At 44.9% G+C, this 13,118-nt stretch overlaps 1 protein-coding gene across 1 annotated transcript in view; it reads left to right on the top strand.

Moving 5' to 3' along the window:
* Nucleotides 1-13,118, top strand: part of CRY1 (cryptochrome circadian regulator 1) — a 78,999-nt gene that overhangs the window by 45,183 nt on the left and 20,698 nt on the right. The window contains exons 7-8 of the mRNA XM_077468480.1: nucleotides 4,087-4,398; nucleotides 11,550-11,701. Coding sequence (XP_077324606.1) covers nucleotides 4,087-4,398; nucleotides 11,550-11,701 — 464 coding nt within the window. The remainder of the gene's footprint in view (nucleotides 1-4,086; nucleotides 4,399-11,549; nucleotides 11,702-13,118) is intronic.

Here is a 13,118-nt window from a genome sequence, read left to right as displayed (position 1 = left end):
AGCATCACTCAACTCGATTTTGTTTGGAAGGGGGATGGGAGGTTCTCGTCCCACTGCCTGAACACAGTACTGTACATAGCTGAGGCAACATACAGCTTTTAAAGTCCACACAGCCTCTACAACTGTTGGCAAAGTAAATAGTTTGCTTGAACCAACTTGGTCAAGCAAACTATTTAAAGTTAAAGCTTTAGTAAACCCGGTGTACACCTCTGGTACAACAAAGGACTATCTTTACTATTATCTTCTGTCCCTTCACCTCTCACCTCACTTTTTGTCTACCCTGACCTCCCCCAGGGCATGAGATCCAACCTGGTAGGCCCCTATCTCCGCACTACTTGGCCTACGGCGAGCACTTTTATACACCCAACTTTGGGTACACCATCATGCCAGAAGAACGAGGCAACTGGCTTACAGCTCTCTGTATGTCCTCCTTTTGTTCAAAGCTATTCTCTTCTGATCAAATACACAGACCCTTGACAAGCTACGAACAGCTGTGCTCCCTCTCAGAAACTCCCAAACACCTACTATCCACCTTATACAAGCTATAACATTCACTGACCCATTGAGTGATTGGCAAAAGTCATTCCATTTTACACTTAAGTCCTCCATCTCCTGTTATACGCAGGAAAATAACTTTAAACTCCTATCCAGGTGGTACAGGGACCCCAGATCACTCCACAGAATCTTTCCCTCCACTCCTGCCTCATGTTGGAGATGTGGGGACGGATGGAAACTATCTCCACATATGGTGGGAGTGGGGTCCATACAGCCCCTTTGGTCGCAGGTTTTCACCATATACGTAAGCTTTTTCGATAAACCTACGTCACCCACGCCGGAGGTTGCCTTGCTGTCTATGCTTCTGGGTTCCATACCCTCACAAAAACGCACTCTACTCCGATTTTTCCTATCAGCTGCAACTTATACCCCTTTTCTGGAAAACCACCCCCCACCCCCACCCTTATCTTCCTGGGTTTCTGTGGTCAATGATTTCATGAGAATGGAAGAGATGATAGCTTTAGGCCGCGTACACACGCACGGACTGTTTGCCCAACCTTGTTCGTCAAACAGTTTCGGCAAACATTCCGCTCAAAATTTGCATGAGCGGACTTGCCCACACACGAGCGGACTGTTTGACGAACAAGGTTGGGCAAACAGTTCGCTCAACTTTTGAAATGAACGGACTCGCCCACGTAAGGAGGAGGCAAATCCGCCCATTTCGAGCGCGTGTACAGGTAGGCGGGGCCCGCGAAGGAGACGTCGCGGGCTCCGCCGCCTGGAATGGGCTTAAAGGGGAACCCCAACGCCGAAAAAAATCGGCGTGGGGGTTCCCCCAAAGTCCACACCAGACCCTTGTCCGAGCACGCTACCCGGCCAGCCAGGAAAGGGGGGCGAGCGAGCGCGCCCCCCCTCCTGAGCCGTACCAGGCCGCGTGCCCTCAACATGGGGGGGTGCCTTGGGGAAGGGGGGGCCGCGCGGCCCCCCCACCCCAAAGCACCTTGTCCCCATGTTGATGAGGACAAGGGCCTCTTCCCGACAACCCTGGCCGTTGGTTGTCGGGGTCTGCGGGCGGGGGGCTTATCGGAATCCGGGAGCCCCCTTTAAGAAGGGGGCCCCCGGATACCGGCCCCCCACCCTATGTGAATGAGTATGGGGTACAATGTACCCCTACCCATTCACCTGTGAAATAAAGTACAAAAAAAAACACAACACAGGGAAAAAATATTTTATTGCACAGCTCCGGGGGGTCTTCCGTCTTCGGGGGTCTTCTCGCCGGACTCCTCCGCTATGTGTGTGTAGCTCTTTTACTAGCGGAGGAGTCCGGCTTTCTTCCTCCCCGCCGCCGGCCTCTTCTCCCGACTTCGGGGGTCTTGTCCCCCTCTTCGGTTCTTCTGCCGGGCCACCGCGCCTTCTTGTAGCTCTTTTACAGGCGGTGGCCCGGTCTTCTGTCGCCGCTGTCGTCGCCGCCGCCGCCTTCCGTTCTTCTTCTTCTTCTTCTTCTCCTGGAGATGTTGACTCGACGAGCTCTCCGGCCGGAATGCCAGAGCCGCGCTGTGCGGTCACTTATATAGTGACAATGGGGCGGTGTCACATGGTATATGTCACATGGTATATGTCACATGGGTTGATGTCACATGGGGACTATGACATCGTAAGGGGGCGGGGTCACCATGTGACCAACCCATGTGACATATACCATGTGACACCGCCCCATTGTCACTATATAAGTGGCAGCGGAGCGTGTCCCTGGCATTCCGGCCGGAGAGCTCGTCGAGTCAACATCTCCAGGAGAAGAAGAAGAAGAACAAGAAGAAGAACAAGAACGGAAGGCGGCGGCGGCGACGACAGCGGCGACAGAAGACCGGGCCACCGCCTGTAAAAGAGCTACAAGAAGGCGCGGTGGCCCGGCAGAAGAACCGAAGGCGGCGACAGAAGAACGGAAGGCAGCGGCGACAGAAGACCGGGCCACCGCCTGTAAAAGAGCTACAAGAAGGCGCGGTGGCCCGGCAGAAGAACCGAAGAGGGGGACAAGACCCCCGAAGTCGGGAGAAGAGGCCGGCGGCGGGGAGGAAGAAAGCCGGACTCCTCCGCTAGTAAAAGAGCTACACACACATAGCGGAGGAGTCCGGCGAGAAGACCCCCGAAGACGGAAGACCCCCCGGAGCTGTGCAATAAAATATTTTTTCCCTGTGTTGTGTTTTTTTTTGTACTTTATTTCACAGGTGAATGGGTAGGGTACATTGTACCCCATACTCATTCACATAGGGTGGGGGGCCGGTATCCGGGGGCCCCCTTCTTAAAGGGGGCTCCCGGATTCCGATAAGCCCCCCGCCCGCAGACCCCGACAACCAACGGCCAGGGTTGTCGGGAAGAGGCCCTTGTCCTCATCAACATGGGAACAAGGTGCTTTGGGGTGGGGGGGCCGCGCGGCCCCCCCTTCCCCAAGGCACCCCCCCATGTTGAGGGCACGCGGCCTGGTACGGCTCAGGAGGGGGGGCGCGCTCGCTCGCCCCCCTTTCCTGGCCGGCCGGGTAGCGTGCTCGGACAAGGGTCTGGTGTGGACTTTGGGGGAACCCCACGCCGATTTTTTTCGGCGTTGGGGTTCCCCTTTAAGCCCATTCCAGGCGGCGGAGCCCGCGACGTCTCCTTCGCGGGCCCCGCCTACCTGTACACGCGCTCGAAATGGGCGGACTTTCCGAGCGGGAACAGTCCGCTCATTTCGAAAGTACAGCGGACAGGCCCACACACGGGCGGACTGTTCGCTCAAACACAGTTTCAGCGGACAGTTTTTCGGAATTTCCGAAAGACTTTGTCCGTCCAACTGTCCGCTGAAACTGTCCGCTGAAAGCCCACACACGAGCGGACTGTCCGCCCAAACACTGTTCAGCGGACAAGGTTGGGCGAACAGTCCGCCCGTGTGTACGCGGCCTTAGACGGTGATACATTTGACAAATGTACAACTCTCTGGCCGATCTGGCTTGATTACTCTACCTCAGATGCTTTAAAAGCCTTGTTAACACCCCTAAGCCGAACTGGCTTAGTCTGGCTTTCCTAACCCTGGCGTGCTGCACCAGGGCTTGCTCACTCCTCCTAACTCCCCCTTACTTCCCCCCTTCTTTTCTGCCCAACCCTACCCTTTCCTATATATTTCCTCTCTACCCCTCTAAGTTACCCACAATAATGTCTCAGAACAGGTGACTCTACCTGTACTTCCCACTAGATATTTTCCAACATCTCATATATGATTCGACTTGCTTTAATCCGCAACGTATACATGAACCATGTTGGTTTCTACTTGAAATACAACCATAATACAGAATGCTTTGTATATACCTACTGTTCTGAATATTCAAATGTAATATGCATGGTATTATATCACCTTGTTAAAATTTAATAAAAACATATTTAACTCTAAAAGAAACCTGGAGATCAACTTCAAATAGGACACACACCTTTAGTGCTTTATATGTCATTGTACGTGTTTTGTTTATTTTACATTCTGAAAAGTAAAGCTTGAACTAGTGAACAAAAAATGTATTTACTATTTGTTTTTTCCTCCCCTCATTTTTCATCTAATGTTCTGGCTAGGTGAAGAAAAATAGCTCGCCTCCTCTCTCTCTTTATGGGCAGCTTCTGTGGCGTGAGTTCTTTTACACTGCAGCCACAAACAACCCACGCTTTGATAAGATGGAAGGAAACCCCATTTGCGTCCAGATTCCATGGGATCGGAATCCTGAGGCCCTGGCCAAGTGGGCTGAAGGCAGGACGGGTTTCCCATGGATTGATGCCATTATGACTCAGCTCCGACAAGAAGGCTGGATTCATCACCTGGCAAGACATGCTGTGGCATGCTTTCTTACCAGAGGCGACCTGTGGATAAGCTGGGAAGAAGGAATGAAGGTATACTATTGTTACTTGTATGGCTACTTTTGCTTGGACCTGTGCTTTGCTTGTGTAGGTCAACAAACCAGTTTGTTTACATTAGCCCCTATCATCCTCACAGTGCTGGAGGAAAAAGTAAGTGAACCCACGGGGCTGCTAGATAGTTGAACCTCCTTGGGCAGCAATAGCTTCAAGCCAGCGCTTTTCGGTACCTCTGGATTAGACCTGCACAACGTTCAGGAAGAATTTTTGACCATTCCTCGTTACAACATTGCTTCTGACACATTGTTAGGATGTCTGGGGTGAATGCAGGAGGAAGAATCAGCGCTCCAGGTGAGGCTGGGAAATTGGTCCCACAGGCACTGGCCCGGCCCACCACTGTGACAGAAAGGAAGATGGAGGATGAATGGCCACACACCATAACTGAATACTGGTGTAACATTTTTTTTTTTATTGCATGAAGACAAAATACAGTAGTCTACGGATAGGTTAATGTGTTTCACACATCTGAGTGCTTAATCATAAACAGTATGATTAAGCACTCAGATGTGTGAAATGGGTTAACCTATCCGTGGATTACTGTATTTTCTGTCTTCAATAAAAAAAAATTATCTTCCTGTCTGTTTGAGTGGCTCTTTTGAGGTCATTCCACAGCAATTTCTATGGGGTTAAGGTCTGGTCTCTGACTACGCCACTCCCAAAGGCGCATTCTCTTTTTCTGAAGCCAGTCTGTGGTGCATTTACTTTGATACATGGGGTCATTGTCCTGTGATCTCATCTTATGGCAAATTACTGCAGAAAACCAAGCGGTTAATTCCAAGGGGTTCATATACTTTTTCTGCCACTGTAAATGTGGGGCATCAGTAGAAACAATTGTTAGTTTGACACTAGTTGCAATCATAACATCTGTACTATATATTTCGTTTTTCTGTTGATATACATTGTAGACTTGGGGTTCATGCACCCTGCATCTCAAAGAAGCATAAGCTTCAAGCTGAAATAAAAGCTCAAATGCCTGAGCAGCAGTGTGCATGAGCCCTAAACACTAAAGTTCATGATGCATTGATTTTGCCTATTTCAGAAACCTAAACATCCAAATGTACATTGATTTGAGACCATTATTAGTATGTATGAGCTGACTTGTGATTAACCCAGTTATGCTTTCAATAAAGATGAGGTGTTTATGTATGCCATGACCTTTAAAAAAAAAAAGCTGCTTTTTATTGTACACAGCAGGACACCTACAACCTAGAAAATTGCCAGGCATGTTTAGAATTGAGGATAACACATGAAAGAAATTACGTTCAAGTGAAATGTTAGTAGGTCTTCTGATTGTACAACCCATTGCAGGGATACATTGGGATACCGTAATAGTAAAAAAAAAACCTTCAGATCGCACATTTAATGTATTTTTAGTAGGTTAGACAAGCCAAATAAAATAAATTATGTACTTCTTTTTAAAGGCAAAGCTACCTTTTCCAAAAGGCATTAAAGAACAGCTACAGGTAGTAAATCTGTAAACTGCTTATGCTGTCTGATTTGGGCAGGATTTCACTGTCTGCAAACATTGGGTCTGGGCCTTAATCCATTCCATGAAAGGTCATTAAAGCCTAAATGCCCAAATCAAATTTAGTAGTATCTGTATTCGTTAACTTGACAAATTCAAAATTTTCTTATAAGTTTGACATTGATTTTAAGGATGTATAAGGCTTTTATCTGATACAGTGTTTATTATATTTCCAGCTTATTATGTTTAAATGGATAAGCATATCTTAAAAATACATTTCAAACGTGGGTTTCATTTTTTTAAAATTACTTTTAGATATACTTTTAATTTACCTTATTTCACTTTAATTGCTCCAGTCTGCATTTCACTGTATGAGGCAAAATGACGGCAAAAACTAGCAGATATGATTTGTAATCAAACCCATATGATTACGGCAGGAGGGGAAGGGGAGGTGCAGATCGGACCTCAAAAATAGGATTATAAAGCACTTTGAAGCATGTTCCATTGTTAACTGTAAAATAAAAATTATAATCTATCTTCTTTAAACTGTAGTTGTATTTTATCCCTCACACTCATTATAGGCTTGCCCTCAGTTCATTCAGGGAGCTGTAATGAATGGTACCACCATACATTCATAAAGTGGTTGTAAAGGCAGAAGGTTTTTTACTTGAATGCATTATTGTCTGCATTAAGGTAAACAAGCCTTCTCTGTTCAACTCCAGCACTGTGCCCGAAAAGCAGCATCTCTCTCCCCTCTCTACCTTCTCACTGGACATGGAAGCAGCAGCGGGAATTATTGCCTCCTGCTGTTGTCAATCAATTCCTGTGAGGAGGTAATGTGGGCTTGATTTACTAAAGGTAAATAGACTGCACGGTTGCTCTAGAGCTCAGTAAATGAGGTAAACCTTCACTTTGCAAAGAATACCCAATAACGCGCAAGGAAAAATACTTTATTTATGCTTGCACATGATTGGATGATGGAAGTCGGCAGAGCTTCTGCTCAATTACTAAGCTCTGGAGCAACTGCACTTTCCACCCCTGTGTGTCAATAGATATACAGAGCTGGAAAAAAGGAGAAACCAGGTCGGGCAAAAAATTATCAAAGCACCTCATCCCAAATAAAGGTCAAATGAAAAAAAGAAAAGAAAAAGAACGAAGCGGGACTATTACGGTGCTATGCAGTCAATTCAAAAAGAGAAAAAGATGACCCCCTCAGGGGGGAGTGCAGAGACACAAATACTATATGACGTAAAAATAGACAAAAGCTTTATTATACATAATTATTAAAATAAAGTCAAGTTACAGAATTGCAGATACCAATACGATGGTTGGGGGTAAAATAACAGTGGATATTTTACCCCCAACCATCGTATTGGTATCTGTAATTCTGTAACTTGATTTTATTTTAATAATTATGTATCATATAGTATTTGTGTCTCTGCACTCCCCCCTGAGGGGGTCATCTTTTTCTCTTTTTGAATTGACTGCATAGCACCGTAATAGTCCTGCTTAGTTCTTTTTCTTTTTTTCATTTGAGATATACAGAGCCTGACTCAGGATCAAGCTTGCACAAGTGCACCTACAGCAAGCGGTTTGCTATGGAAGCACTCGGAGGAGTGCAGACAGAGGACTCCAGAAGAGGAGGATCAGGGCTGCTCTGTGCAATATCGCTGTACAGAGCAGGTAAGTATGACATATTTGCTATTTTAAAAATATATTTTTTTTAGCTTTATAGTCACTTTAAGGAAATAAGAAGCCATGATGCCTATTACTTTATGTGAGTAAAGTACAAGTTTAAAACTATACTAAGTTATGCTGGTGAAAATTATTTTCTTTATGCTTAACCTCCTTGGCGGTACGATTATTTAGGTGCTAAAAGAGGTACAATTATTTTGCATGAAAATTTGGCGTTCTATATTGTAGTCCTGTAATTCTTAGGAATAACTCACTTAAATCTGTCCAAACCAGAGTCTAGCGGACATCCCGGGTATGATAAAGTTTGAAAAATGAAATCATAAATTATAATATAATAAATAATTATACCACATAATAATATAACAATAATAAAAATTATTCAATAATGTAATCAAACCAAAAACACTGAAATTTGCTCAGTTGCAGAATTGTCACTGTCATTATTTTTCAATATTTGATGACGGATCTCCCCACAAATCGCTATCCCTCAATTCTGCGAGTGATTCTAATTTATTATCGCTGTTTTCTAGAAGGTCTAAAACCATTTTTGATGTAAAGGGACAGTTTTTGTTGCTATGCACAATCTCCAGTTTCCAGGCATAAAGAACAGCTTTTATTATATAAAACTGCATGCATGACACTGGGCAGAACACTAGGAACAAAGGGCATGTGAAATTATTCCATACAGCAATGTAATCTGTAAGATTACATTATACTGTATGTATACTGTGTGTTTCACTTTTTGAATTTGGCGCCGATCTCCGTCCCCATGCGTCGCAACGCTCGCAGGGAACGGAGATCAGCTCCGTGATGAATCGAGCGGAGGATGAGCCGCTCGTACAGCGCGGGGACATCGCTGGATCCAAGGGACAAGGTAAGTAAACGTCCTCCTGGATCCAGCGATGCGGTCCCGAGTCTGGCTCGGGATTACCGCTTTTGGTGTAAAACTTCCACCCCGAGCCAGACTCGGGAATACCGCCAGGGGGGTTAAAGAGCATCTTCACCCTATAAACCTACATTTAAGTCAGCAGCTACAAATACTGCTGACTTTTAAACACGCGCTCAACCTGTCCCAGGATCCAGCGATATTCTCACCCAACCCAGCTCTTAGGAGGTCTTTGGGTCAAGGCGCTGGCATGTTAACTGTGGGCAGCCTTCTGGCTTCACAAACTGTGCATGCCCTTGTGCATGCTCAAGCCGAAGTGTGACACGTGAATGGTCCCACTGTCTCCTGAGACATGTGATTTGTGTCAAGAGGCTACAGGGGAAGGAGGGGGGTGGGATGAATATCCGCTCGAATCGCTGCACAAATCATGTATAGTTTGCCAGATCGAGTACAGGTGAATTTAATTTTGGTGTGTTTTATTATTATTATTTTTTTTTTAATCAATTAAGAGCAGATGTAAATATAATAGTGCACACATCCTTTCCAGAAGGTGGGAAGTATGTTAGTGGGTGCATGTCTTTTCGGGGTATTTGCACAAGGGGCAAAAAACATCTAAGCTATGGGTAAAGTTATTTTTCGTATACATTATATAGTTGTACATTTTCAGGATGAGTGTTTTGAGTGGTTCTGAAAATCTCCAAAGTATAAACATATCGGTAGTCTATTTTTGGGTGTGTGGGGGCAAATCTGCTTTGAAAGAAATTACCTCATTCTGACGTTGTAACCGGAAGCTGTAGGTTGGAGGTCAGATAGATTTGATGTTGGATTCAGTGCTTCCTACATGTCAAACTTTACACTGACCCACACAGGTGAATCGTGCTGATTGGGAGCAGATATAGTGATCCAATTTGTAGAGTTGGATATATCATTTGTTTGGCAGAGATCCATTCTCTGTAAAATGCATAGGTGATACATCAGATAAAGGGAATTTTGAACAAGCTTAACATATAAAGCAATTTGTGGCGTATCTCCATGAAGTAATAGGATACCCAGTGTCCTCTGAGTAGTGATATCTTTGACCTGCTTAAATCTGATCAATTGTTTAGTGACTCACATGTTCTGAAGGAACCCACGGCCTGACTTGTTTATGGTAGTTGATATATTGAAGGTCACCTAGCAGCAGAAGGTGCTATTGTGTGAATCAGGGTCTTTGAATAAGAGGTGCTGGCAACGGAAATGGGTTACCTGTTGGAAATGCAAACTTTTTTCTGGGAGGGAAGGGGAATGAGTTCTGAAGACTCCAGGTAGATTTAAAAAACTCAATTTTGTGAAGATGATCAAATTATTTTTATACATACAACAAGCAAAAGTACCTGAATCTTGCTTGATGTCAATCTCCTGTCCTTGGTCAGTAGCACTTAGACTGGGAGAGGGAAGGGACAGCACTAGCATCCAGAACAGTTTCTCACTTGTGGATTTGCTCCCCCCTAGTTGGAGAAACACTTTTAAACCCAACCACTAAAATCTCATAAAATCTTTAACATGTCATTTTAAGCTGCTTTATTCTATAGCGCTACAGATTAAATTAAAGCAGCAATAAACCCAAAACCAAAAATGTAACATATTGCAACTCAACAATCCTTAGGCCGCGTACACACGGGCGGACTGTTCGCCCAACTTTGTCCGCTGAACAGTGTTTCAGCGGACAGTCCGCTCGTGTGTGGGCTTCAGCGGACAGTTTCAGCGGACAGTCTGACGAACAAAGTTTTTCGGAATTTCCGTAAGACTGTCCGCTGAAACTTGGTTTGAGCGGACAGTCCGCTCGTGTGTAGGCTTGTTCGATAAACTAAGTCTCGCGCATGCTCAGAAAGAATTTACACGGCGAAGGTTGCATTGCAGTGTATTGGACTTCGAATTTCTCGTCCCGTTGTACGTGCCGTTCACGTCATCGCGCAAGTTTTCAGCGGACTGTTCGTTCGTCGTGTGTGGTCAAGTCCGTTCATGCTAATTTTGAACGGACTGTTTGTCAAACTGTTTGACGAACCTAGTTGGGCGGACAGTCCGCCCGTGTGTACGCGGCCTTAGATGTGGCAGCTGCATTCGTTTTATTTTTTAGGCTTTTTTTCTTGTCTTAGGGGCATACACTATGGATGAAGGAGCAACAGAGACCCCTTTTGGACAGCAGCATTGTCAGTTGGGGGAAGGGGTTGGGGAGTGTTAGATGCACTAGAAAATATACATACACTAACTAATTGAAGTCAAACTTCAGCTCACACTTTTAAAGCAGTTACAGCAACAGTTTTCTTTCTTTTGGTATAAATCAGGGATCTACAATTAGCAGACCTCCAGCTGTTGCAAAACTACAAGTCCCATCATGCCTCTGCCTCTCTGCGCCATGCTTGTGGCTGTCAGAGTCTTGTTATGCCTCATGGGAGTTGTATTTCTGCAACAGCTGGAGGTCCGCTAATTGCATATCCCTGGTATAAATGGTCTACATAAAGGAGCTGATCCTTGTAAGCATCCCTGCCAGTGATAAATGGTTTGTCTCAACCCTGTAACTATGACATCTGTAGGACAGCTTGTTCTGTATAAAAACATACTGGCCAGATCACCAAGTGAAAACAAAGGAAAGAAAACATTGAAAACAAATGTAGCCACCGCATCTAAAAATTGTTAAACTGCAATAAAATGTTTGCTTTTTTTAGGCACTTTCTGTTTTAGACCAACAGCACGCTATCCCTGTCTCCTGGTTGTGCTCCTAGTGCTTCCAGCACACAGGGCTGTAAGTGCGCTGACTCTCATTGTCCAACATGTTTTTCCCTTGTCCATTAAAGAAGGCCTTCCTGAGAAATGGCAGCAGCCGCTGCTGGAGCAAGTAAATAAATAGCAGCACTAGATATGAAAAACTGTGAAGAAAGTGCATCTAAAATCACAGTGAATTAAAAAACAAAAGAACACTCAGCTGGAGTTTACATCTATTTGATATATATGTATATTTTGACAGTTTGTGTTGCTTCTAAAACAATGCCTAATGATGTGATGAAGACCAACATATTCTCTTTTTTTTTTCTGTCTACACAGGTCTTTGAGGAGCTTTTACTGGATGCTGATTGGAGTGTCAATGCCGGAAGCTGGATGTGGTTGTCCTGCAGCTCCTTCTTCCAGCAGTTTTTCCACTGTTACTGTCCAGTTGGGTTTGGAAGAAGAACTGACCCTAATGGGGATTACATCCGGTAAGGACATTTTTATGTTTTAGCCATTTGCTAAAGCCAACCATAGATGGTTCAAATCCCTGCTGAACCAGCTGAGATTCGAACATGTATGGGTAGGCTGATTGTACCGAAGTTGAGAGGATTGATAGCCACTAGCAATAATCACAGTGTTCTCCTGGCATGGATGGTCCCCCACCCACCGGGAGAACAAAAAAGCTCTGCGGAGGGATTCCCCCATCAACACAGACTGTGTTGATAGGGCAATCAAGTAATTTTTCTTTCCTGCAACCCGTGGTTGCATATAAGAGAATTGAATCCTCTATGGCCAGCTTAAAGGTTTGCGTAGATGTAATGGATTGGGAAGGAGTTTGAAGGTAGAGGCTTTTAATCTCCTGCATGCTGCAATTTGATTTGCATTAAAATGCTGCTTCACCAGCTGTGTCAGTAGAATTGAAAGAAGAAATGTTAAAAATCACAGCATATCCTAAAACACCTGGCAACATGTGTTAGTGTTACTAAACCCATAACGGTAAAATCAGTCTGTATATGCAGTAAAGCATGCTTGTTATACTCGCTGAGGAACCTAAGGGGTTAATCGCATTGTGTAAAAAGGCTGTGTGATTCTGACTTCTCTGATCCACACCTTCTTTTACTGCCCTCAACCCATCTGCTGATACTGATAGTGCAGAGCCCTAGGAGGCACTCTGCACATGCTCAGTTTAGTGTGTATTGCTAGAGATTTTTTATTTTTTTTGTGCCAAACAGAGGGCTAGGGGTAATGCAGCATCATAGGCCACTCAGAGGAGAATGGAAGCTCCAACTAACTTTAACCAGTGCTCGGCTGGACACTGGTAGAAGTCACAAGACTGCTCTAACTGCTGATGAAAAGGATATTTAGCAGTTTATATTTACTAAAATATTTAAGTTTCCATGCTCTGTGTACTGTGGGAGGCCGGATGTAGTGAATGCAGGGTCCTGGGTTTAGTAACACTTTAAAGCCCAACTATCAGCAAGGAATTTTTTTCCAACAGGGATACAGATTAAAACAAAAATGCATTTTTAGTAGAGTGGGCCATAGTTAAAACCTTCTAAAGTATTTTTATTGCTGTATGTGCTTTCCTGTTATAATACAGCTGCCTCATATTTCTTTTCCTGCTGTTACAGGAAGTGAGAAAAAATACCTTAAAGGGATTGTAAAGTAATTTTTTATTTTTTTTAAATAACGTTATACTTACCTCCACTGTGCAGTTCATTTTGCACAGAGTGGCCCTGAACCTGCTCTTCTGGGGTCCCTCGGCGGCTGTCTCGGCTTCCTCCCACAGGTACTTCTCACGTTCATGCGAGCTCCCTCGCATGGTGAGAAGCATCTGCGGGCGCACTCCCGTGATACAGCCGGCGGCTATAGCCACTCGCTGTATCACACGGCCCCAACCCCCAG

The sequence above is a fragment of the Lithobates pipiens genome, unplaced genomic scaffold (assembly GCF_037356315.1).
Source record: "Lithobates pipiens isolate NorthernLeopardFrog02 unplaced genomic scaffold, aLitPip1_a1.2 Scaffold_8, whole genome shotgun sequence".
In the NCBI taxonomy this organism is placed as follows: domain Eukaryota; kingdom Metazoa; phylum Chordata; class Amphibia; order Anura; family Ranidae; genus Lithobates; species Lithobates pipiens.
Note: the sequence above shows the minus strand (reverse complement) of the source record. Positions and strands in the feature narration are given on the sequence as shown.